Source organism: Odontomachus brunneus, unplaced genomic scaffold, assembly GCF_010583005.1.
Source record: "Odontomachus brunneus isolate Ranch 3 - 2012 unplaced genomic scaffold, Obru_v1 Obru_scaffold_060, whole genome shotgun sequence".
NCBI classification, from domain to species: domain Eukaryota; kingdom Metazoa; phylum Arthropoda; class Insecta; order Hymenoptera; family Formicidae; genus Odontomachus; species Odontomachus brunneus.
This window is the reverse complement of record NW_022639510.1, coordinates 1901825-1927429: the sequence shown is the minus strand read 5'-3', so window position 1 is coordinate 1927429 and position 25605 is coordinate 1901825. Positions and strand designations below refer to the sequence as shown.

Genomic DNA, 25605 nt, shown 5'->3' with positions numbered 1-25605 from the left:
GGAGTAAGTAGAGGAGTAGTAGGGTTCGAGTCTTGGCTAAGTGAAGAAAAAAGTTTGAATTTCAGCTAAAAGAATATAGAGAATTTGAAAAAGGAATTCCTCGCTGAGCTTGAATCGAGGACCCAAAACAAAATTTGAGAAATTAATAATGTTGAAAAGTAACTATATGATTGATGTATATTACGTATATTGATGTACATATATTGATTACATGATGAATATATTGTATATTGATATATATATATATTAATATTCAAAAAAACCTTTCTTGAAAAATTAAATTTGTCTCTGAATTTAGTTCCAAAGTCTCCGCTACAAGGCGCCACTTCATCTTCAATCGAGTCATCTTCATCAATCTTCATCTTCAATGAACAATCGAAGTCGTAGTACGACTCAATGACAAATCAGACGGACTTTTATTTTCAAGTAATACGACTTAACAATAAGTTAGACCATTATATTATTTTAAAAAATAACTCAACGGTACTTCAAATAAAACTTTTTATTATTAATTATTGCGATTTAACAATAGAACACAAAGGCTTTTAATCTCAAGCGATGTGATTTAACGAACGAGTTAGACCTTTTATTTTTAAGCATTAACTCGTCATGTGACTTTTCTATTTCTAATTAAACTAACTATAAATATAGCCAAATGACAGTTCAAAGGGATCTTTATTTTCAAATTACTCGTCTCGAGAACAAGTCGAATTTGGGAGTCGATTTTGTATCTCAAAACAAAGTGAAAATGACAAAAGTGAGCAAATTTACTAGAATATATGTAACTTTATTAGTCTAATGCCTAGTGAATTTTCTTACTTTTGTAATTTTCACTCCGTTTCGAGATACACAATCGACCCCCTGAAAACATCGAAAATATAATTGATTCTGCAGCTCGAATATCGATTCATTAGTCGAACATCGTTGACCCTGCAGTTTGTTCTTTTTCGCTGCACTTTTTACTTGCTACTTGCACTTGTTGCTACTTGCACTAATTCTTTTCTTTTCTTTTTTTTTACCAAGTCTGAACTACATCTCTAAATCTATTCTTTTTAGCTGAACTGTCCGAATTGGAGCAAAATATACTTGTCTCACTTTAACTTATTAAATCAGTGTACACTCGTTCAGACAGTTCAGCTAAAAAGAACAGACTTCTAGTTTACATCATGGTTGCCCTACGATTGCTCCTAGCTGTCAACACCGATCAATTAACAGCATAATGTCTAATAAAGTAAGTGTTTCGAGTGCTTATAATGTGTCAACACAATTCTCGTATTGCATACTATGTTTTTAATTATAAGAGAAAAGATAAAATCACGAGTCACACTTTCTTCACATTTCTTGATTAACATGCGTGCTCGAATTTGACATTTTACGGTCAAGGCTTCCTTTTATACGAATTAACCTCGAAATTATCGACATTTCGCTTGCCGTAAAACTAGGTAAATGTCAATAGTACATCTCGTCGTAATAATGGAATATGGACTTTGTGACTCATTACCTATGCATGCACACTCCTTATGAGAATTCACGCAAGGCATAACTCGTTTTCATCATTTTTTATTCATAAACAATGATGTTGGTAACGATATGTTATTGTAAGCCTGTACTTTCTATACACAATGCATTAATGATAATTTATTCTTTTTCAGGGAGCTACTAAAAAAGCTGAGCTTAAGGATGATATTAAGACACGTACACGGTCAAGACCAAAGAATCCATCAAGCAATGAGAATCACATGGAAACATCGAGAAAATTGGAGCTCAGAAAATCACAGACTACCGAGCACAAAGGTGATGGGGATAGATCGTCCAAGTCATCACATAGTTCTTCAACGAGTAGAACACAATCAACTAGAAGCACTAACAAACAGTTGGTTGGAACCTCTCAACCTAAAATTATCAAACAAAGTGTTACACCCTCGACGTCAAAATCTAGCTTGATTAAAGCTTCATTGTCCAATCACTCGACAAAAGTGAGCACGAGTTCGAAGATGAGGACTGAAAAGCTTGCTACTAAGTCAAACGACGATAGCACGATGAAGAAACGGAAATCCAGAGAAGCTGGATACTCGGAGAAAAGAGGTCTCAGCACGATATATGTACCGAAGACGACCACGAGCAAACTGAATGTTAAACTCAACGAGAAGACCTCTCGAACGACGAGGGACACGGGACAATTGCAAAAAGCTCCTGCAGTCGAACGAGCCAAATCGCGAATGTCGTCTAGAGAACGTAGGAAGTCCAGGACGCTGAGTCCCAGCGAGGTTAAGATGCTGCATAGTGCCATAAGGCGGCCGAGCAACGCAGAGAACGTGGAGAGGAACAGAGATACCGCGAGAGGCAAGGAGAGTCGTTCAAACGCGCAGGCGGACTCTGATGAAGTGGACTACGAGTACGAGGACGATTTCGAGGTAAAAGAGAAGAGGAGCAAGCGAAAGTAGCGGTTTTAATTTGGAGTGTAAACTTACATCGCTTCGTGTGGCTTTTCAGGATTACGAGTCCGACTTTCAGGAGTGTACCGACAGCGAGACTTCGCCTATCAGCGAGAGGTCGGACAGCAGCGACAGCAGTTCTCATCTGGAGCCTATCGAGCTGCAGATGCGGAAGAAGGTAGTGATAATCTGTTCGATGTTTTTAGCATCAGGCGACAAGATTAATTTTAGAGTTTTTAACGAAAGCGTGTCTGTCGTAGAAGAGCACAGTGAACAGCACGGAGCAAAAAGTCGAAGAGGAACGCATGCTGGACTCGGGACACTACGATCTCGCGGAGGCGAGGAAGAGAGCAGCGCGGGTGGAATCTATGTTTATAAATCAGTCGAACACACCGCCGTTGCCCGAGCTGAGAGAGCCGGTCGGCAAAACATTTAGGTTTGTGATAACCGGGATCAGGTATCAGAAGGAATAGACGAATATTTGGTTCCCGCTGTCTCTTCTATCGTTTGTTTGTCACACATGTTTCATTTTGCACATCTTGAAGAGTCTTGTTTATCTTGTGGAAATAAAGCATGAATTTACAAATAATCTAGTACGTTTATATTCAATGTTGGAAGCAGCGATGACAGACCGGCGGAGAACAAGTCTTTGCCGTCCTCCACCGACGAGGGCTTCGAAGACAGTCGCTCTGGAGATTTTACTAAATCTCCGCCATTGTCGCAGGTACCGTTCATAGACTTCCGCAAGTCGAAGGAAAATCGACGCGATGAGGTAATTTGCCTTTGCAAGGATATGTCGTAATATGTTGTCACGTTGAATAATTGTTATAATTACTCGAGAGGATTATTATAATTAAAAAGATAAAATAATGTATATAACAATTATCAATTATTATATTTTATAAATTTACACTTATATATATATATATATATATATATATATATATATATATATATAACTTATATATTTATATATTTATTTGATTTTATATATTTATACCAATTTTTTATATTTTTATATTTTACCAATTAATGTTATACAGTGCAAAAGATTTATAATTTTTCTATTAAATTCTCTTAATAAATTAAGAAGAAAATAGGAAGTTCTGGTAATATGTCTAAAGAAATACTAATGTTATTTATATCATTCGTAAAAATCAATGATTCTTCGAAATTGGATAATTTTGTTTTCTGTTTCTTTTAACAAACACGTGATAAACACGATTTTTGCACCAACCTAATAATATCCCACATGTATTTTTACATACCGACAACAGGTTTTTCCTTGTCGTTCGCAGACCTCACGAAAGCATCGAAGCAGGGGCGAGGAATTGTTGGAAATGATAAAGCTGGATTTTATGGAATGGTCGATCCTGGAGTGCAGTCCCGTGCCTTACGACGAGTTCATAAGAAATTACGGAAAGCTGAATACTCAACAAGTACGCATTGGTGAATTATAACTTGATCAATTCTCTATTATGTCATGTTTTGCAGATATTTACTCAAACCGGTGACGATAATATAGACATTGAGATACAAACGGACGAGATGCTTTACAGGAACAAGTGGACGCAATTTCCTGTAACTTGCAGGAAAGAATTGCACGATAACCAGGATGTAAACTTGTTTAAATTGGTAATTGATTAGTTGAATGTCTACAAACATACAATGAAGAGAATCCACGTTCTTATTTTCGTTAAAATTTGCAGGAACAAATCGGCGTAGGAAGTGATCTGGAGGATTCGGAGGATATAAATTTTCCCTTACGGCCGTCGTACGACGTGTTACGCTTGAATGATTTTCTGAGTCGCGCCGGCACGGTCGTGCTGTCATTATTGGAGGAAAAAGAGCACGGTGGCAACGTTTTCCAAAACGATGTGGAGGAATTACCATTCAGCGACGGTTTCGTCAAACTCTCCATAAACACGGTGACGTTTCTATCCAGCAGAGCGGTTAAGATTATACATTATTCGGACGTTCTGAGTAAAGTTCTGCTTACTATACATTCTCCCGTGGAAGAGGTGAGTAATTAACCGTCGTTCGATACAACTCGACGAAACGTCGTTAATCTTTGGTTTATCTTAATGCAGGAGATAGAAACCATCAGTAAGCAGGATTACATCACCGACTGTTGCATAGGATGTGTCTGGAACATTTCCGAGCCGTCAATGCCTAAGAAACTGTTCTACTCGCAGTGTCCCATCACTGCTTGCTGTTTTCATTTGACGAATTACAACGTGGTATTTGCCGGACTCGAGGATGGGTATGTGACTTAAGTTTCTTCTCTTTAAATGTGTACTGAATACAATTACAATGTGTTTGTATATTGTTTAATTTTATATTGTTAATTAGATATTACAAATAGATTACTGTTTTTTGTGCACCAACATCAATGTGCTGATCCTCATTTGCCTTTTACCATTTATCATATTTAGTTGATTTCTCCTCTTCAAATTTTTACACATCATTTGGGTTTATTTAAGAATGAAACATTTTGACCATAGATCGTTGAGTCTCTGGGATCTTAAGGAAGATGAGATGTGGCATCAGAAGGTCACGGACAACGAATTGGACTGGATAATAAGAACCCCTACTTACACGACCACGGCGAACACGGAGTCGGAAACGCACACATCGCAGATCGTCGCGATACGCGTGCTGTCCAAGATCGAGACCGCTTCTACGAAAGGAAAGAACGACAAGTTCGTCCCCATTCAGGTTCGCATACGCTCGCGATGCTTTGCTGTCGTTAAAAAATGTCCTACTAATCCTCGCTTGTACATAACGAATTTAACAGATATGTAGCTTAGACGAGGACGGTTGTCTCATAGTGTGGAGTATCGTGCATAATATGGGTGTAATTATCGACGACTTGGGACTCTCTCACTGGGGCGACATAAGACTCATAAAGAATCAGAAAACATCCTTGAGAAAGGGAGACGCGAAAATGTAAATACACTTCGTGAAAAAAATCGCGTCGTTTCGTTGTATACGCCCGATGGAAAGTGTTTCCTAATCGTCCGACTTTTTTCTAGAACGAGTGCGTTTTTCGATATGCATGTGGATAGTGCGGATACGAATAACGTTTACGTCGCGACTAACAGCACCGATGTCATGCATGTTACTTGCATCGGTAACAGAACTAACCCCTTAGCATACAAACCAGCTGAGATAAGTGAGTTGCTAAGTCCTATCGTTTTGATATGACTCTAAATGTGCATTGTGAAGTCTAACATTTATTGATTGTGCTAAATATTACAGGCGAATGCGGTAACTCGTCGTGCATTGACGTTTGTCCTTTTGGTCAATCGTTCTTCTTGGTAAGAGACTTCTCATTTAACTCAACTTTAAAATCCTACTTCATTTTTATTGAGAATCATCGATATGACTTCTGCAATTAAATTAGGTCGGCTGTGATGATGGAACGATTCGGCTTCATTTCTTGAACGTGGAAAGACCCATCATACAGCTGAAGAACGAACAGTACACAAATAGGATTAAAGTTCTGCAATGGTCAAAGACGAAACCATTAACTATATATGTTCTGGACGATAAGTCGCGGTAAGATCCTCTTGTTAAGTAATCCAAACGACAGATAGAGTATAGGAAAAGCGATGTAATGAATGAAAATTGCAAATCCGACAGAATTCACGTATGGGACTTGAGCGAGAGTGACGTTTGTCCTGTACATACATTCCCCATGCATAAGTGGGGAATGATAAGCAGCATGCAGTTGTCTCCTTGCACGATGGACCAAGATATGACGAATCAATACTTGGTGAGCTCAAATAGAATGAAAAATATGCTAGAAAGAATCCTTTTGAGAAAGAATCTGAATTTCAAAATACTTCTTAGGCTGTTGGAATGGAATCTGGTGACGTGGAGGTACATAAACTGAGGAAAGATTTCTACTATTCGAGGAAGGAAGAATTTTTACAGGAACTCAACGTCTTTTCGCGATATGTCTCAGTTTCCTGAACAGGAGGATCACTATATGAATTAACAATGAGAAGTGAATTATATAGTTAACCACACCAATAGTCTCGTAGAGTTGCATAGTAATTCAGTCATGAGAAGACACGAATTTTATACTTCCAATTTACACGTACACTTGCAATGCAAATAAGTTGGACGTTCAGATAAGTATCGTTTCAGTACAAGTTGCAAGCAACTCGTTGCATTTCATTGACGTTTGACAACGGGACAATCTCTTCTGACCGGTATTATAATTTGTAACATTTTTAAGAATTATGAGAAACAACAAGTATAACATTGATCGCGTCTCTGATAATACCGAACATGAAAGTACAATTTTCGGAGTCGTATAATCGATACACTCAACTCCGGTGTTGATTTTGTATACTGTACAAATGCGCGACACGTGCATCGATCGAGATTTTTGCACTTATTATTCGTGTGTACAGTCAGTGAGAGAAAGAAGAAAATTTACCTCAACGAACTTTAGAACGTATCCGATATTCAATAGGGAAATTATCTCTTGACAATGACCAAAAACAAATACTGAAAAATAAGTTCTATTAGATACAGATACGTGATGAAGCTCATTGAAACAGGAGCGTTGCAATATTCTTTCCACTGACTATAACTTTCTATCGTATTCCGTCCAAGAAGATAAACGCCGTCTATATAGATAGATAACATTTATAACACATTTATACGTACATTTATATAGTGTATTGTGTATTGTGTAAATTATATATCGTATATATATTTAAGGAAGAGTATAAATTGAACGATAGAGGATTGTATAGCTGAAATATACATACATTTTATACACAGGCTGGTCTCTACTTAACACGCGTTCTCTTCTTTATTATATTACATGGTACATACAATGATGCTTATATTCTTATAGAGAGCGTAATTATCGTCGTGCTAACAGTTCAAGAATCGACTTAAAGTAACGATAGCCATACATAGGGAAAGTATCCCCGAGAAGTGAGAGATTCGTACACTTACGCCGTTGCAAGCCTCCTGCCTCAGAAGATCCTCTATGATTTGATCGTAACTGCGCACACTCTGGATTTGATAACCGTGCAACTGCAAATTACGTGTCTCCTCCTGCGACAATAAAATTTACGCTCGTTATCATTCCTGCGACGATATAATTTACGTTCCTTGAGCGCTCACGATGCTATTATATCTCAGTGCCGTACGATCGAATTTAAAATAACATTTTACGATCGAAAATAAAATAACATTGTCGATTTTATTGAACAACGCGCATACGAACAGCATGTTTTTGCATTTCGAAATTTATAGGCGAAATAGCTACTTGATTTTCTTTTGGAGAGTAGCTACACGCATGCAGCAAATGCCGACTTTTCTCGTGAAGACGCGAAGACACCTATCACTAGCGTGATAATGTGCGACTATTGTTCCTGGATCAGGCAACTCTTGGAGAGGATCGATGCCGATGCGCAGGAAAGAGAGAGAAAGAAATCGTTACCGCGAGTAGACCTAGTTATCGTTGTTCACGGAAGCATCGGGAAAATCCCGCGATACGCGCAGAAATTTATGCTCAAGGAGGTTAAACTAATTCTTGTAAACGCGTTATTTTATATCATAATAATATTATTATGTTAATAATTGACGTTCATCAATGCAGGTGAAGGAAGCCGCGGTGAAAGCGACCTGATCAAAGGGCGCTCTTCGGTGGATGCGGTCGAGCGCGCGACTTGCCACATGGAGAGCAAGAAATACTTCAACTGCGCCTACGGAGGATTGTTGGATGCCAACAAAGAGGTCGTGATGGACGCCGCGATGATGACAGATGGTCTTCGCGCGGGTTGCGTGGGCGCAGTTCGGAACATAGAACACCCCATAACGTTGGGTTTGTCGCGTGCCTCGAGTCTTTCAATAGGTTTTCTGAATTGAATATTTATCTGGCCGATTGCCTCCAGCTTGAACCTCAAAGATGCACGACATTTCTAGCCAAAAAAGTGCTACAACAAACGGAACACGTACTGATAGTCGAGAACGGAGCGCAAAAGCTCGTCTTGGAGTCGGGTATTCCCACTTTACCGTCGGGTTGGCTGGTAGACACATCAAATTCTTGGACGTTGTTAGAGGAAGAAAATGACGGTAAAATTCAAACTAATGGGAATTAGGAACGAGATCGATTTTTAAGATATTGATTGTGATTGATGCCTAACGATAAGAAGCGAGATACGGAAAAGACACGAGACAAGGATGAACCGTGTACCATGAAAGAGTGTATACCGGGATGTATGTTCGAGAAATGAAAGCAAAACGCTAACTCGATGATTGTGTCCACCACGTCGAAGGCTCTGGAAACTGAGCCTGATTTTCTACAGGTTGATTAGTTTCACGCGCACACAGATTAAGTTATATTTAAAGTATAAATAATTTATATAATATAGATAATTTCACTAGCATAAATAAATTTTATCAGGTCGGCGCGGTTGGAGTCGTGGCGTGCGATCGAAAGAAACGACTCGCTAGCGGCACTTCGACGGCTGGGAAGCCGGGGAAGCTTCACGGTAGCGTGAGCACGACCGGCACAGTGATCGGTTGCGGGATTTGCGTCAATGACAATTGTTCCGTGTTTGTTTCGGGTTGCGACAAAGCTATCTACATTTACGCGCCAGCTCAGCGAAACGATTTCGGCGAAAGACAGCGCCAATCGACAACGCGGTCGCCACGGTGTTGAAGGATTTCGAGGAGCAAACCTGTGTATCCGACGTGGATGCGATTGCGATAATCACAAAAGGAACACCGATCGTGTCCTTCAGATGCGCGAATTTTCCATGGGCGTGCTGCGACAAAGGCTATGTGTACTACGAATGTGCGAGGAATGAGAAGTTCTCCGAGAAGATCGACGTCCTCGAGCGACCGTTGGACTGTATGTGCGGAGATCCCGATTAATCAGCATCATGTAACGCATTCTACACGCACGTAGACACGCAAGTAGACGTACTCAGCAGGTCAATTTCAGGCAATCTCGCCGACGATTGCGTGGGCATCAGTCATCAATTTTGTCATGATAACATCTTCTTCGCTTCTGTCCCGCGGAACACATGCAATTTTTCAAACGACAGTACTTTGCGTTCAACTTACGGGGAAGATAACGCTGCTGACGTTGTCGTAAGTCCCGTATAATGAGAACGCGGGCGTTAGCCCGTTCAGGGTTATGCCGAACAGATTGTCCATCTCGAGCAGCATCGAGTAAATTTCTTCGTGCCTCAGACTCGTGACATTCTCGTGCGCTATCACCTATGATGGAGAAAGCCCATGTTAACGTTTACAAGCTAACGAATTCACGTTTGCGTTAACTTAGTTGCATCATTAGGAAATTTGAAAAATATGTCTATTGAATTCTTTTCTCTTTAGATCGTTAGATCTAAATTCTGTTTTATTAGATTCAACATAAACTTGTGTTACTGAATTCCTTTTTCTTTTTTTAGATTAATGTCAACTGTGGCTGCGTTCCGAAATTCACTTCCAGTACTGAAAATCTATAGTTCATGTCACATATACTATAGAATTTCAGTACTGGCAGTGAATTTCAGAACGCAGCCTGTAATAAAATCGAATAAAAAATATGCGACTTTTATGATTCGATTCATCTTTGATGAATACGTATATATCGTAGATATCAGATGTACATATATACGTAGATATCAGATGTATACGTAATAATGGCCAAACGAAATGAACGTATAAATCAAAGTTAAATTCTCTCTCGACGCATATTCTTTAAGAAAATACAATTAAAAAAAAAAAAAAATCTTACCGCGCCAAGAGACGTCCAAGTGAGTAAGCATGGGTTTGTTTTCTCAATGTCCGGCTCGTCCAAGCACAATAATCTGTACCCCTTACTTCCAGTTGCGTCGTTTTGATCGAGATTACCTGCGACATTAGATATTAGATAAACGCTGTGGAAAAATACAGAGGAGGAGTAATAAGTCGTAATGATCGATTATCTACTTACCGGTCTTCTTCTCAATGGCCTTCAGATTGACGAAAGCGACGTCGGCGAGACCGGAAGTTAAACAGTCAAAGGCGCTTATATCATCGCCCGCCGCTTCCTCTGTGAAAAGATCGCAGCCTCGATATTCCCGTCATTCTTCTTCATTTACTCGGTTCATACGTACACAATCACGCCGTAATGTTAGCGTTCTAGTAACAGCACCGATTTTACTACACGCGATTTGCGCCGCATTTATATATTGCGTGTCGCACTGGTTTAACGAAATGTGCGAATTTAATGGACACGTGCAATGCCGGCATATATTGTACTCGCTCGTATCTTTATGATCATTCGCGTTTATGAACCGCGACTGTACCCGTACACGTCTGTTTCTCACCTCGTTTGCATAAGGAATACAAATTAGCCGGCAGCTTGCTCTTGTCTTGGTCGCTCAAACCAAAAACACAACTATCCTTGAAGAAGTTCGCAACAGCCTGTGTGTCCGGACAGCCCCATTTTCCAGCAGACGCGTTCTTCATCGTCGATGTGAACGCGTTCCAGCCTGACGAGAGACGAGATTGCAATTAGTTGATATTGAATAATAAGTGTTGAGTTGAATTTTATTTTTATAGTCGTACCAACACTCTTGTAGCCCGTGAAGCATGCCTTGGCACCTTCGAGGTCTCTTAGGGTCCTGAATTTCGAGTCGTGCTTCACCACCGCCGCGATTCTGTTCAATTCCTGCTTCTTGTTTGACAACGCGTATACGAGAGGCTTCAGACCTTTCCTGGAAGGAAGTTTCCTCTTATTTAGGCTGAGGAAAAAATCTAAACGCAGTTGTCTCTACGTATAAATGTACATGTACATAATAAGAGAAAGTTTAGATTGAATTTAAACATTCTTTATCCATCAGTTCAAAGCAACTCTTTACTTACTTCCTCGCCTGTAAAAGCTCCTCGGGCCTCGCGACGAAGATGTCCGCTCGCCGACTTCGCAGAGCATCCAAGCATGACGCTCTGCTCGTTTCCTGGATGCAGGAGATCGGCGGTTCCACGCCGTAAACGATGGAGGCTTCTCTCAGCCAACGACATTTGCGGTCCTCCAAATTGGACGCCACGCACCACTGCACTCGTCGCGAAGGTCGGCAGCTCGCACGGTTGTTGGCGCTCATGAAACCGGGGACTTTAGCCGAAGGAAATACGGTTATTAGAATGGTCGATTCGCACAGAGAGATTTCGCACGCGCGCATCGAATCATCAGAAGCGCGGTTTTAGATATTCCTAATAAAAACTTCATAAAACTTCTATCCATCTGACTTCACCGATCTTTCTCAAGTGCTATTTGACAAGTATGAGATTAATTAACAGTCGACAATTTAAAAATTTTTTGCGGATTTTTAAGTGTAAGACTGAACAAATTGCATGCGTCAACGTAATATTGTATATACATTAATTTACGTCGCGAATAAACGGCGAACTAAATCTAGATCTCCCGTATTGCATATACATTACATCGTCCTAAGTAATCCTCGGGCGTTTCCAGGTTTTCTGTACTGACCGGAGAAATGTGATAGCTCTCCATCAACTGCAACACATTCGTTTCCCAGCCGAACGTAGTATTCTTCAGGAGGTTCATCGTGCGGGCGACTTTCTCGGCGATCTGTCTGGTGAGGCAGACCGTTTTTAATCTCGTGTACTTTTCTCCGTCGTAAGGACGAAGTGTTGCGCTCACACGCGGAGAAACGAACTTACGAACTAGCCACGATGACCGGCCAAGGTCTCGATATCCAGACGCAAGGCTTGTCGTACTCGACCGGTCTGGTGCCGCCGTCCGGACACAGATAGTTGTAATTCCGCTTGTCGACCTCCTCCTCCTGCATCAAGTCATAGCGGACGTTAGTATGGTGAATCGCACTACAGTCCGTCGTTTCTTAGATTGACAGGTGAGATTGGTTCTCCCTGAGTTGTTACATCGTCGTTTTGGGGAGAGACCATCGGTTGAATCGACGACGATTACCTTGAAGTGCAAGAGAGTGTCATCCAGCCTGACCCAGGCGACGTCGCCGACGTCATCAGTAAGACACAGCAGAGCACCCTCACGTCCGCGGTACTTGTCGTCATTGTAACAACTGATTGGGTTATCGCACGCGGTGCATAGGTTCCTGTATCTTGATTCTGTAAGACAAAATTAAGAAATAAAACAATCAGTCAAATAAAAAAAATGTTAACAGACACATTTTGACGTAGAACACGGTCGTGAATAAACTCTAATAAATGCGCATGCAAAATACGTCACTCGCGTGTCACGTCCTTCGCGGATTGTACGCGTACTTAATTGCCCGTCGAATATCGTGTCCGATGACCATAGACCAGCGACGCAAGCCATCTCGAAGTAATTGGACAAAGCGTGCACTCTATTCTCGAGCAGCGTCTTGTCGGGATCGCATTCCTTCGGGATTATCCAGTTCTCGAAGTACTGAAACGATAAGTCATGCTCGGTACAACTTCAACGAGTACGAACGAGTTGTTAGAGAGATGTTCACCATCGAGAAGGCTTTAGTCCAGCCAAGTTCCTTGCTATCGAAGCCAGGATGACAGAATCGCTTGCCTTTCACGTCCCATATGTGTCCCACGTTTTTATGTACTAAAGCCACCATTTGAAAACTTTGCTTATCTAAAAGAAAACGTCATATCACACTTTGTAAAACCAAATGTATTAAGCTTGATCTACAATGTGCTCTTTGCTTCCAGTTTCTTTCTCTTTATCTCTTTCTAATTTAAACTTTGAGTAGTTCGAAAAAAATAAAGAATAAGAAAGCAAAAGTATATTGTAAATCAGGCTCTAATCTATCAAAGAAGGTAAAAAATTATGTATTATACATAATTAAATATATTGATATAATATATCGATATATCAAAGGGAGAGAATACACGGTCCTACTTGAAATGATGAATACAAAACGATAAAATTGCATTACATTTAGTCTAAATTTCAATATAAATTAATCTTATTGATTCACACATTTATTTAGATTAAAGTATAAACTAAATTGATGTAAAGTTATATCTCAATGAAGAGTCGTTGGAGGGTAAGTTCAGTAGAACTGGGATATTCCGTGTGTTCTGTTCAAATTTCAATTACCATTTAGGAAGAGTCTTAACTCATTCGTGACTAGAACATTGTATTCCCTGTAAGCTGCTGCCGCAACGAGGTCTTCTGGCTCCAATATAGCGAAATCGGCTTCGCCAGCGATCAATCGACGTAGACAACTGAATCTAAATCAGTTTGATCATAGTTTCGTATGAGAAATCGCTCTGCATGGGAGACTAGTCGATTTACGAGTCACATATATTTCATAAATTTCATAATTAAGTCGTTGTTCTGTCCGAAAAAGGGGGAGTCTTACCTGTCAATGTCTAGGACACACGCAATCGGACTGTTCAATGCGGCCAGTTTCGAGCAGAGTGAGCGAATTCTGATTGTAATGTGTGCGCTTTCGACAACGCATAGTCTCACTAAAACATCACGTATTTTTTCAGCGCTGTCACATCTTGAAATGGATGAGAAATTTTTTCCTCGTCATATCATCATTATTTCCGGACGTGTTTGCACGTTTATACTAACGCAATTATTTATACTTCGCATAATCGACTTGTCGGCGCTCGTGGAGAGAGATCAAATTTATTCTAACTTTTTTGCACTCCCTTCACGAGATTTGATTCTTCAACATTGCGTGTATCTCAAAACACATCGCCTTTCTTCGGTTCGTAATAGTACTTTCTCAGTATCGATTGTAACGTATTGCCGTTTAGAAAAAAAAGTTGCCTCGCCGTTATTTAATAGTATATCTATCTGATTATTATAAGAGTCGAACGGGGAAAAACACTTCAGTACGCGGTCGTTTCACGAGAAAGAGAACGCGGAAGCTGTCGAGCAGTCGGCCGCAACCTTCTGGTTGCCTTTTACGACGGTACGATGATTCGCACGTGTCACCATCAGCGAGTAATTTTACAGTTTAACAGAACGAACGAGCCACAAAGCGGGATTCTTCCTCCACGAAACTCCTCGATATCGTCGATCTCAAAGGATATTCTCGAAAAGCAATTTTGCCTCACAAAATATTCTCAAAGAACGCGCTAACGATACGAGTAGCCCGATAGTAATGTTGCGATTTGCATTTCACTTACGTTTCTCGGCGTTGGCGAGTCCGTAGCAGTTTATGAGAGCGACAGCCGTGAAAACTTGCCAGACAAATGTACGAAAATCCATGATCGACTTCGGCTCTGCCGCCATCCCTCTTGTAAATAAATAATCCTTTTGTCAAGTTTTACGGTGAAATTCTTTGATTAATGAATCTATACGCTCGTCTAACTTATTCAACGCGGTCGTTATTATCATATAAAGGCCAGGCACATGGTAAATATGCTTATCACACGATTACATTTCACCGAGCGGATGTACGTGCAATCGGAATCACTTGCACGCGGTATTTCGTATGCAATTATGATAATCGTTTAACGTACGTTCGCTTTAATGAGATCTTACGCACGAAGGATATCAGAAAACATTTTTCAGCATTATCCAACAACAGCTTCTTCAACGCTTAATATAGTAATCGGATTATCGTCCCGATTGTAATTATCTAGGATGACATAGATTTCTCGATAGTAATCGCTCACAGGACGAGTAAACATGACGATGCGATCTCCGCCGGTTGCACGCTTCTCTGCGCACCCAAATACAAACAGCGATTCGTACACTTCCTCGCCTATCCTTGAGACTTTTCGCTGATGCGTCGAACTGGCGACCGCACGAAACCGGCCGAACCGCCCCTGTGACATCATTTAACCAGCGCGAATCGCATTCAACCGTAACCCACCTAGACCGAATTTCCGCTTTGCGGATACAGACAAAGAGATCTTCCACTGATGAGCATTTAATTAATCTAAGCGTAAATCTATCTATCTCTAACGGTTCAAAATAAAAATAAGTGTTTCAATTGTCGTAGATGCTGCGAGAAGCATCGAAAATTTTCCAATTTCCATTTCCAAAATTCGACGAATGTTCGGTCTTGCCAAGCCGGACAGTTTTGTTCCCGTGACCTCGACTCGATCAAGAGACCCGCCGACTCAAGGAGCCGGTTTCGGCTTACCAGTTCTCTCTCATTACCTTCACGTTGAGATTCTCGCCATACATGCGGTAGGAAAGCAGCGCGTCGACTTCTGGCTCGTCTCGTTCGCCGCGCGAGTCTGGGAAGAAGGCGATTGATGTATCCAGAGAATACGTCACCAGATAACGACAATCAGACACGAGGCACCGAGCCAAACACGTGTGAGGAGACACTTACACTTAGTAACTTCAAATCCCGATTCAGTACACGAGGCGGGAGGCACGAGTGGCGGCTGATCGAAGAGCTCTCCTCTCTGCTCACTCGAACGACTCTTCCGACTGTCCGGCGACTTGGATCGCGGACAGCTGACTTGACGATGTGCGGCCGACGCTGATCCGACCGAAAGTCCAGTGTAGGGAGCTGGAATCATTAAATCTATCTGGTGGGAGAGATCGAGACGACGGAGCCACGAGAGAGGCTCTGCGTAATACACGCGCGCGCGTGTTATTATGTTACGAAAGTGAGACTCGTAAGAGCCCGTAACAGCCCGTAAGAGACCAAAAATAGAGCCGTTGGCTCTCGCTCCACTCCGGCGCACAGCGTTTTCGAGTAAAAATCGAGCACGCTAGTACAGCGGGTACGTATGCGTTTCCTTATTGCCGCTGTTGTTATTGAACCAGAGGAATGTGAGAGAAATTGGACTTTAGTCCAAACGAGATGTCCCATATGGTGAATGAGCTCATTCTCCGGATGTTACACTTGGTTTATTTCAAATCATATTACAGAACAATAGAATGAAGGTTACTCACTTGTTATAAAAGTTCAGATGCTATAAAAGATTAATTAATTTTCCATTGGGTATCCAGATTTAAATGATCACTCGTATACAAGTAGATTAGGAGTGATATTGAGCATAAAGTCCTTTAACATCTTGCAAACTATATGAAATTTTAAGTTATTAATTTAAAAAGATTGGCGACTAATCGCGTGCTCTGTAGATAAACTGTGATAGCGACGCCTGCTGGATGAGGTCACGTGCCTGTGGATAAGGTCAAACTAAATAAAAAATTGTCTATCACACGTGTAAATAACACGTATATTTTTGAGATATCAATTAATGAAGATTGGTAAACGATTGCACGCGATTCGTCAACTTTCTTTAATTATTAACCCACAAATCTACGTGTTATAATTGCCAAACAGTAGAGAACTTTTGTATTCAATTTGTGATTTGATTTGTAAACAATCTGATTCCACCTCTAAAGGAGCGGTTGAACACTTAAATTCAGTTATCCTGTATAGTGTAATGAATTATACTAGAAAATTTCACCAGCTGCGAGAAGAAAACTTTGGCAATATCTTGTTATTCAATTTTCTGTTTATCAGAGATTCTTAAGAGGAAAATGGAATCTGGATATCTTTACTTATTATACAGTCGCTTTATATTTTCAGACTTAATAAATAAATTTTATTTTCTCTGTTGTATGTTTTTATTTTATTTATACGAAAAAAGGCATATAATTAATTATACTGACTCATTTATGAAAAAGTGGTTTCACGTCCTTCCCGCCACTATCGATTCACCTGTAGCTAATAAAAATGTTAACGGTTGTCTCTTTATCTCTTTAACAACGTTCGCGTGTTTTTCGTATTCGGCGAACGCGATATGTTTCGGTCTTTAGTCCAACTGTAATTCGCATGAATGCGTTCATTGTGCACATGATTCATTGATGGTTATTAGCAAAGTTGTAATGCGAATTATATTCATAAGACGCTTCCATTTTTTTACGACGCACGACTTGATGCAGAATCATTGTGCGATTTAAATTAGTCATGAACGAGTTATCGAATCGATGGGCGTGCGTCTATGATAAGGGTTGAATATAATAGATAAATTGTAACGAGCATATATTCATGGATGAGTCATAATTAACTGTGCGCAGCGAGATAAAACTTCATTGTTCTCAATATAAGCGATTGCACGCGTAGACTCTACGGTCGCAGAATGAAATATTGCAGCGTGAGTTAAATCTTGAAAGAATTATGATTTATGAATACAATACTCACGTATTTGATCGTCTCAGTCTTTTTATCGCTCGCACGGTAATGTGTCCCAGATAGCACAGAAAATTCAAAAAGAATTCAAAAAGAATTCAGTCGTATGTCACCAATTCTGAGTTCATTTTCAGATGTAAAAAGAATTCTTCAGAGTTCAGTTCAGTGAAAAGAATTCTTTTTGTATCTAAAAATAAATAAGAATTGGTGACATACGACTGAATTGTTTTAGAATTCTCTGTGCTATCTGGTGTGTTATGTTGATAACGTCCCACACAACAGAAATGTCCCGAATATATCATAGAGATATCCTACAGATATTGAGATATCTTTATAATATCTTTGTAATGTATTCGGGGAATTTCTGCTGTGTGGGATGTTACGTTGATAATGTGTTATGTTGATAGTGAAGAAATAATTAGTGAAGAGACATAGAAAAAATTCCAGTGAGAATTTTCAGTTAAAATTCAACCACATACACGATCTTTTCCAATACGATTACATCTTCACCAATAAAAACAGGTAAAATTTTGCAGTATGATTCATGTTAGGTAATGCCTCGTCTGCAAGTCCGAATATACTTTGGCTTCCATTTGAAAACCTGAAACAAAGTTCTTTGCTTTTAATTTCGATTAATATTTTCGATTAATAGTTTCAATGTTACAAACGCGCAAAAATTACGCAAAAAGCTGTCATCTATTACTAACATTAAAAATGCAGTAGTTAAGCCCCTCTTTCAGGTAACAACGATACGAATCGAAGCTCCAGTAACGTATTCATCAGAAGGAATCGTAGCTGTGTCGCGTAGGAGAACGGGAACGATTAATCTCAAGGTTCGTAACGCATCGATATAGGTCGGTAACGCATTATTCGTTAAATAAGATCATCGTGTAATTTAATGCGTCGACCTGGTAATACTCAGTAATACCTGGAAAACTAATTTGATTTCTCTCTTAAATATCGCGTACAAATCGAGTGCAATTAAACACCACTAATCTGCATATATGTCTATTATAATTATCACTATACGATAATTAATTTCATAGAAAAGATTATTTCGAAACTGCGCGAGAAAATTTCATTACAAAAATTTAATACGCAATATAAAAGTCTCTTCAAATAATAAATAAAATCTTTAAATTAAATAATAGAAACAAATCATAAAAAAATATTTGATACAACGCGACTATCTCATTTCTATTTGAAAATGCCCTTGTGTATATGCGCTCTATCGACAGTCGCCAATGCGATAATCTACGGCTTCTGTTCGTCGATAACAAGGCAACGGATCGTCGGACTCAACGTTACCAAACGTAGTAAATTATAACGTCATATATGACTTTTGAACGATATCGTGAGAGATTGTCTCGTAGAAAAGTTGCCAATCTACATCCTCTTACGTCGTCATTGAGTCTTTATCTGATAGCGATGATGTTGCAATCATTATCAGGCCGGAGTGTTCCAATCCATCAAATGTTCTTTGAAGCACAACGCTTTGCTGCATAATTTCGTAAAAATCATCTTCTTTAGTGAACATGTAGAGGTGAGTCATCATTTATCTTAACTTTCTTATTTTCAATGTATATTTATACATATTTTTACATTATGTGTATATTTATATATTTATATATGTTTACATATTTAATTCAACATATATTTATAGGAAAAAAAAATTTGTTAAAGTACCTAAAATTATATTTACTTTTAAAAGTTCGCTGAACAGTTTCTTTTATCTTTTCTTACATGTATGGTACATCTTGTGACAAAGATATAGATAATGATAATCTTATTTTTTTCTTTTTATTAGATTATTGGTTTCTTGTGTGTCCTGTTTCTATAGAATCAATATATTCAGCATGATAATATATGTATCTATAAACAACACATACATTAAAATTATAATGCATTTATCATGACAAAGACAAATCATATGTATAAACTGGATGACATGGTATCTATCTGTATTCGACAACAGTTCCATCTACTTTTTTACAGAGCTGTAACAAGCTAGTTAGTGCCTCTGTCCATCTATCTTTAACTTCTCCAATCATATACTAACTATAATATACACATTTGTTTTCTTCCTTAGCAACATACGATATTAAAAACATTGACTTTAATTTATTATGCACATTATTTTCAATAATGTTCTTAACAGACATCAACTAATAGGCATTAACTTAATATTACATTAACATTATAATTTCCCATTCAAGAATGTAAGTGTAATATCCCAGAGAGCACAATCTAATAAAAGATGTCTTAAAAACATCCAAAAGATATCTTTATTCCTTTTGGATGTCTTTTGGACATCTTTAAGATATCTTTTAGCAGTTTGTGCTATCTGGGATAATATATATTGTACGTAACAATTCATTGTCATTCAACAATTCATTATTGAATAGGAAATCATAACATTAATGCCTTAAATATTATTGTTCGTTAATGTTTATTGTGATTGTTATAGTAATCTACACCTAGAATGAAGTATATTTGAGTCAGAAGAGAATCATCAGACATATACTTGTTTTTAATTGTATTGTTACACTGTTTGTACTTAAAATATTTAAGTCATAATAGAAATATATTTGAGTTATAATAGAGTCACCAGATATATCAGTTGTTTTTTATCGCATTGTTACATCGTTTGCATATAGAATAAGGTTATATTGAGTCTCAAGTCATCAGATATATCTGAGCCAGAAGAGAAAAAAATGTGACAGGAGAAAGTATTAGATTAAATAAAGGTGAGAAAAAGAGGTACCTATTATGCTCAACATCGAGCTCTTGCTACGGCTCTGAACTTATCCCTCCTCTGGGATAATTCTTCCTGTCCCTTATCCCCTGTCCCTGGCCCCAACTTATCGTCGACCAGCCATGTACGCCGCGTTCGAATATTTTCCTGAGTTCACAGTCGAACTATTGGCTGCATTGAACAGACGCCAGTGTTTAGTAAGCACCTAACGACTGTCGCTTGCGATTATTATAGCTTTAGAGCCTTGAGTATTAGATCCAAACCAATATGCCAATCAGAGGTAATAATCTCCCAGCGCTGATCTCTGCTGCACGCGTCTATCGAGAGTGTGAACGCTTGAAAAGACTCGTCAAGAGTTAACTCGACGTTGGAAGCGCGGGAGTGTTGGGAATTTGTTTCGTTCTGCTGAACGAGTAATTAACATTCGCGCGGAGACATTTGTGCGACATATGTACGCGACGAATGAGTGGGAGTTTGTGTAAACAAGCGGAAAAGCTGTCGCGAAGGCTGGACTCCGAGAAACACGCGTTGACGCGACAATATGTAGATGAATCACGCGTTTCGTGGCGCCATATTGGAATTATTTGAAATTTGTACGAATGATATGTCGAAGTTCGATATATCGTGGACAAATGAAGGACGTATGAAAGATTGCATTCAACAGAACGAAGTTAGCGGTTCTGACTGAATCCACGAGCGGCCAATCAGATCCTCGAGTCTCATTAATCGATTATCGAGCGCTTCATTTGTTCGACAATTCGTTTGTGTATATCCCAGCAAAGTGACGTCTAAAGACATCATTTAGACGTCATTAAGACGTCATAGACATCATAGACGTCTTAATGACATCTTGATGATGTCTTTAGACGTCACCTTGCTACCTGGGATATTGTGTTCTTTTGCCTATAAATATATAAATATCGTTTTTCTGTTGTCAGATTTGCAGCATGACGCCAATTTAGCACGTTCTCACGAGAAAACACAAAGTGTCGGATCGAGAGAAGATTTTTGAAACACTCCAACTTTTATTTCCATTCAGACATAAATAATGAAAATTAATTACAAGCAGCTGCCTGTCAAGGCGCATTATTTTTTCTTTATGGCGGGTACGTACATAAGAAATCACCCAGACAGCGCAAGATCTCTAGAGGATGTTCTGAGGATGTTTTCAGGATGTAGGATCTCAGAATGTTTTTAAGATGTTCTGTAGAGATTTGTGCAATTTTTGGGCACTTTCTAAAAAATTTGTTTAATTTTTTAAATTTTTACAAGAATTACATTTTGCATACATACACGTGTAAAATTGTGTATAAGTGTATTTTAAAAGAATTTCTTTCAATATACATCGTGAATTCTTTAATACGTTTAATATGATAACTTTTTGCTCATTTATTTCAGCTATGGGTCCGATTTTACCGTTTCTACCAGTTTATGGGAAACAATTGGGCATTTCTCCATTAGTTATGGGCAGCATTACAGCAGGTCTACCTATCCTCTTCCTAATCGCCAAACCAGCGTTCGGCTTCGTCGTGGATTATTTCCGCACTTGGAGAAAATTGATCTTTATAATATTACTTGCTGTGACAAGTAGTTGTTATGTTTTAATGTACTTCTTACCTGTATTACCAGGCCCTCTGCTGCCAGATCATCACTTTCAAAATGTTTCTTGGACATCTTTGTCGCCCTGCGATATGGACCATGTAAGCTTTAAGATCTTACAATTGTCTCGCTATAATATAACACATCTTGTCATTTATGCAACGAAATACATTACAATGACAAACAGTGAAACGTTTGAGCAACTTTGCAGTGGCTTCTACATTTCCAAGATATATGCAATACAGTATATAAAGTTTGAAATACTGAATTGTCTAACTGCAACGTTTGATTATAATGTTTTTGAGAGGCAGGACACGTTTAACTATATTTTTTAAATATTATTTATTGTTTATTTAAGCATACCTCAGCATTGAGATTGTGTAATGGTACAAAAGACACTACATGCCATTGGGTATGCAAGGATACAAATTTTTCTATGCGAGTATCTTTTCATACAGCTAAAGAGGAAGCAAGCATTTCACCGAGTACAGCGTGCTTATTAAATATGAACGAAACATCATTGTATTCGGAAAGTAGCAATTGCGATGTTACTTGTGACAATTTCGACGACGATCATTGTCTGTATACATCCATTACTTTCTGGGGCTTTATTCTCTTAATGTGTTTGGGGAACATTGGCTTTAATGTTTCCAACAGTATAAGTGACGCAATTTGCTTCGACGTGCTAGGTAAGCAATTTTTAAAATACATATTATAAAGGTATCGCAAATCAACGTACAAAAAGATTGCGTCCAGACAGCACACAATATTTACAAAATATTTTTAAAATATAGATATTAAATATTTTATAAATATTTACATGTCCGAAAATTTCAGGTATAAAAAAGACTATAATAAATATTTTAAAATACTTATGAAAAACATTTTTCATAAATATTGTTATGAAAAAGATTATGATTTATGAAAGATTTATAATAAATATTTTTTATAAATATTTGTAAATATTCATCATAATCTTTTTCATACGAAAATCTTTTTTTTACGAAAACATTAGAATATTTAAAAAATATTTAATATCTATATTTCTAAAATATTTTGTAAATATTGTATGCTGTTTGGGTATTTTACCAAATTTGTAGTATAGAGAGAGCATCAAGTTTGCTCAAGTAATTATAATTAAATAATTGTAAAACTTTATGCATTATCGTGTAGATCATTGGACAGCACCTCATCACATCACTTACAGTCACTGTTATCTCTAGGCGAAGGCGGAGAAATGGGATATGGTAGGCAACGAGTATGGGGTACAATCGGTTTCGGTATTGCGGCATTCCTAGCCGGCTATACCATAGACCTGTGGTCGCATGGAAATATCTACAAAATTTACACACCAGCATTTCTTCTGGTGTTCGCGTTTACCTGCGTTGATTTGATTTGCTGCAAAAAACTGGAGGTGAGCTCTGCATTAAGAAAAGAACTAAGATGCGCAAAACGACATGAGATTTTACTCTTACGTTTTCACTTCCCGTTATGTATTCTGTTTACAGCTGCCACTTATTTCAGGGTCAAGCAGCATATTAAAAGATGTATTCATGCTTTTGAAATTAAAACCCATCGCTATATTCCTATGTTTCGCTTCCCTCGCCGGCATCCTTGACAGTTTTATGATTTACTTCTTATTCTGGTAAATTTTTCGTTTTATCCTTATTAACATAATGTACTTACTAATAGACATTTTTTACTATTACACAATTATTTAATAGAAATCAGAGTAGACATAGTCGCGCGGTAAGATATTCATTATATTCAATATAATCTGTTTCTATAGGTACCTGGAAGATCTCGCTATGGCAACTGGTTATATGAGTGAAATTAAATTAATTGAAGGTCTAACGACAGCTGCAGAGACTCTTGGCGGCGAGATAATATTCTTTTCTTTATCTGGTAATATTTATTTAATATCTACGCGCTTTTTCACGTTACGCATATAGAGTTTGTTGTACAGATGACAATCGCTTATGGAAATATCTTGCTCATAAATGGCCTACGAATATATTCGTTTACTTCTTTTCAGGCAAGATATTGAAGAAATTTGGATATGGTTACACTTTCACTTTTTGTTTCGTGTGTTATGCATTGCGATTGGGATTAATATCTCTAGCGCCAACGCCATGGTGGGTGCTTCCAGTGGAACTGGTCATGCAGGGACCAACATACGCGCTCTGCTATACAACAATAGTAGCATACGCGAGTGCAGTCGCACCACCTGGAACGTCAGCTACCGTTCAAGGAATTGTGGCAGGAATGGATGATGGATTTGGTAAGCTTCTTTCTATATAGTACAGGAAACTTGCAGGAACGGCGCAAAAATAATACATTGCAAAACTGCAAGTACTTCGCATAAAATTATAATAATATAGTGGAAAGATTTGCTTGATATATATGCGATTACATATCGAGAATTATGAATGATAACGAAAATAATTTGTATAAATAATGTGAAATACGAACAACATTTTTTCGCAATTAGTGAGAATAGCTTTACATTATATAATGCAATTATTGTAATATTCTCAGGGTATGCAGTTGGCAGTTTAATAGGAGGTATTTTGTACAAGAAAGTTGGTGGTGCTACGACGCTGAGGATATTCTCAATGCTCGCAGCAATCTCTGCCTTAATGTACTTTGTTCTTCATACTTTGTACTTAAAACATAAGACGCCAGGTGAGAAATCGAATATCCTCAAACGCATGACAGAGATGTTCTGTCGAATATTATGAAAGAGAAACTCTAAAACTTCTGTTTTGTTGCAGATACACGCAGCAATGTTGTATTTAGAAAGCCCGAAGATGCACAAGAACATTGTGTCATTGCAGAAACATGATTTTATATATTTTAAGATAAGGATGTGACGCAAAACGCATTGTAATTATTAGAATAATAAAAATATTCTTTATGTCTATATAGTTAGATAGTCAAGCCTGCGCAAACAAATTTTGAGCAAAGCCTCCCAGATAGCAAAGTGACGTCTAAAGACGTCATTAAGACATTATTAAGACGTTAATGACGTTTTAAGACGTCTTTAGACGTCACCTTGCTACCTGGGCTGCTACAAATTTTTGATAGCAGAAAAGCAGCAAATTCAACACAGGATTTGTTATATCTCATTATGTGGCTGCTAGAAATGTGACAGAGTTTGCTGACAATCAGAGTAGAGAGAGAGATTGGTACCAGAAACCAAGCAGAGTTTATAAAGATCTGACGGCAGATTGGCGGCGGAAACCGAGCAGACCTTGCTGCGCGACAATATCTACTCGCATTGTCTGTCAGCAGATTCTGATGACACGAATTGAATGCGGATACAGATTGTTATGTTTGGGATTTTGATCAAATTTGCTGCCAATTTGCGCGCACTCTGCTATCAACTTACTTATAGATAAACGCTACTTAAATGTGCGCAATCTGCGTATTTTTATACATGAATTTAAATTTAAATTATTACTTAAATTATCTTGATATTGCATTACTTAAGCATATTAATTAATATTTAAGTAATACAATATTAAAAAGATAACATGCATTTTCTTTATTTGAAATTTAAAATAATGTGAATTCAAGAGATAAAAAAACTGGTCTAGCAATGAATTGTGTAGATTATATGAATTTCGAGCAAGTTGGTAGAAATTGTGCAAAAATTATATATATAATATATGTGTGTGTGTGTGTATATATATGT

At 38.4% G+C, this 25605-nt stretch overlaps 4 protein-coding genes across 18 annotated transcripts; 3 read left to right on the top strand and 1 right to left on the bottom strand.

Annotated features, from left to right (window-relative positions):
• Positions 1–1075: 1075 nt before the first annotated feature.
• On the top strand, positions 1076–7234 carry LOC116846012 (WD repeat-containing protein 60). Of its 2 annotated transcripts, none has more exons than XM_032819301.1 (16): positions 1076–1231; positions 1653–2414; positions 2494–2613; positions 2696–2871; positions 3057–3207; positions 3713–3874; positions 3930–4070; positions 4145–4456; positions 4526–4698; positions 4940–5153; positions 5233–5384; positions 5471–5610; positions 5697–5755; positions 5842–5996; positions 6081–6213; positions 6291–7234. In XM_032819301.1, exons 1-16 carry the CDS (start codon positions 1220–1222, stop codon positions 6411–6413), a joined length of 2985 nt encoding a protein of 994 aa, XP_032675192.1. In that variant the 5' UTR covers positions 1076–1219; the 3' UTR covers positions 6414–7234. The 2 variants fall into 2 exon arrangements, with proteins under 2 accessions (XP_032675192.1, XP_032675193.1); XM_032819302.1 differs by having other exon boundaries at positions 3734–3874; positions 6291–6439.
• Positions 7235–7242: 8 nt separating this feature from the next.
• On the bottom strand, positions 7243–15897 carry LOC116846014 (transferrin). Of its 3 annotated transcripts, XM_032819306.1 has the most exons (17): positions 15737–15897; positions 15559–15638; positions 14577–14686; positions 13796–13904; positions 13531–13664; positions 12932–13062; positions 12720–12864; positions 12406–12563; positions 12141–12262; positions 11901–12052; positions 11325–11571; positions 11028–11176; positions 10787–10951; positions 10411–10509; positions 10213–10328; positions 9537–9692; positions 7243–7517 (listed from the first exon to the last, which is right to left on the bottom strand). In XM_032819306.1, exons 3-17 carry the CDS (start codon positions 14680–14682, stop codon positions 7332–7334), a joined length of 2175 nt encoding a protein of 724 aa, XP_032675197.1. In that variant the 5' UTR covers positions 14683–14686; positions 15559–15638; positions 15737–15897; the 3' UTR covers positions 7243–7331. The 3 variants fall into 3 exon arrangements, with proteins under 3 accessions (XP_032675197.1, XP_032675198.1, XP_032675199.1); XM_032819307.1 differs by having other exon boundaries at positions 14577–15638; XM_032819308.1 differs by lacking the exon at positions 15559–15638 and having other exon boundaries at positions 15737–15893.
• LOC116846020 (probable isoaspartyl peptidase/L-asparaginase GA20639) lies at positions 7765–8939 on the top strand. Its single transcript, XM_032819326.1, has 3 exons — positions 7765–8008; positions 8075–8289; positions 8391–8939. The coding sequence occupies exons 1-3, from the start codon at positions 7821–7823 to the stop codon at positions 8564–8566; spliced, it is 579 nt and encodes a 192-aa protein (XP_032675217.1). The 5' UTR covers positions 7765–7820; the 3' UTR covers positions 8567–8939.
• Positions 15898–15993: 96 nt separating the features above from the next.
• On the top strand, positions 15994–24831 carry LOC116846016 (major facilitator superfamily domain-containing protein 6). 12 transcript variants are annotated; one of them, XM_032819312.1, is made up of 13 exons: positions 17765–17804; positions 17962–18076; positions 18295–18387; positions 19005–19097; positions 21248–21415; positions 21708–22009; positions 22267–22597; positions 23132–23322; positions 23417–23553; positions 23698–23813; positions 23944–24189; positions 24447–24593; positions 24683–24753. In XM_032819312.1, exons 5-13 carry the CDS (start codon positions 21358–21360, stop codon positions 24751–24753), a joined length of 1599 nt encoding a protein of 532 aa, XP_032675203.1. In that variant the 5' UTR covers positions 17765–17804; positions 17962–18076; positions 18295–18387; positions 19005–19097; positions 21248–21357. The 12 variants fall into 12 exon arrangements, with proteins under 12 accessions (XP_032675214.1, XP_032675203.1, XP_032675212.1 ...); XM_032819311.1 differs by having other exon boundaries at positions 17779–18076; XM_032819321.1 differs by lacking the exons at positions 18295–18387; positions 19005–19097 and having other exon boundaries at positions 17776–17804.
• Positions 24832–25605: the final 774 nt, after the last annotated feature.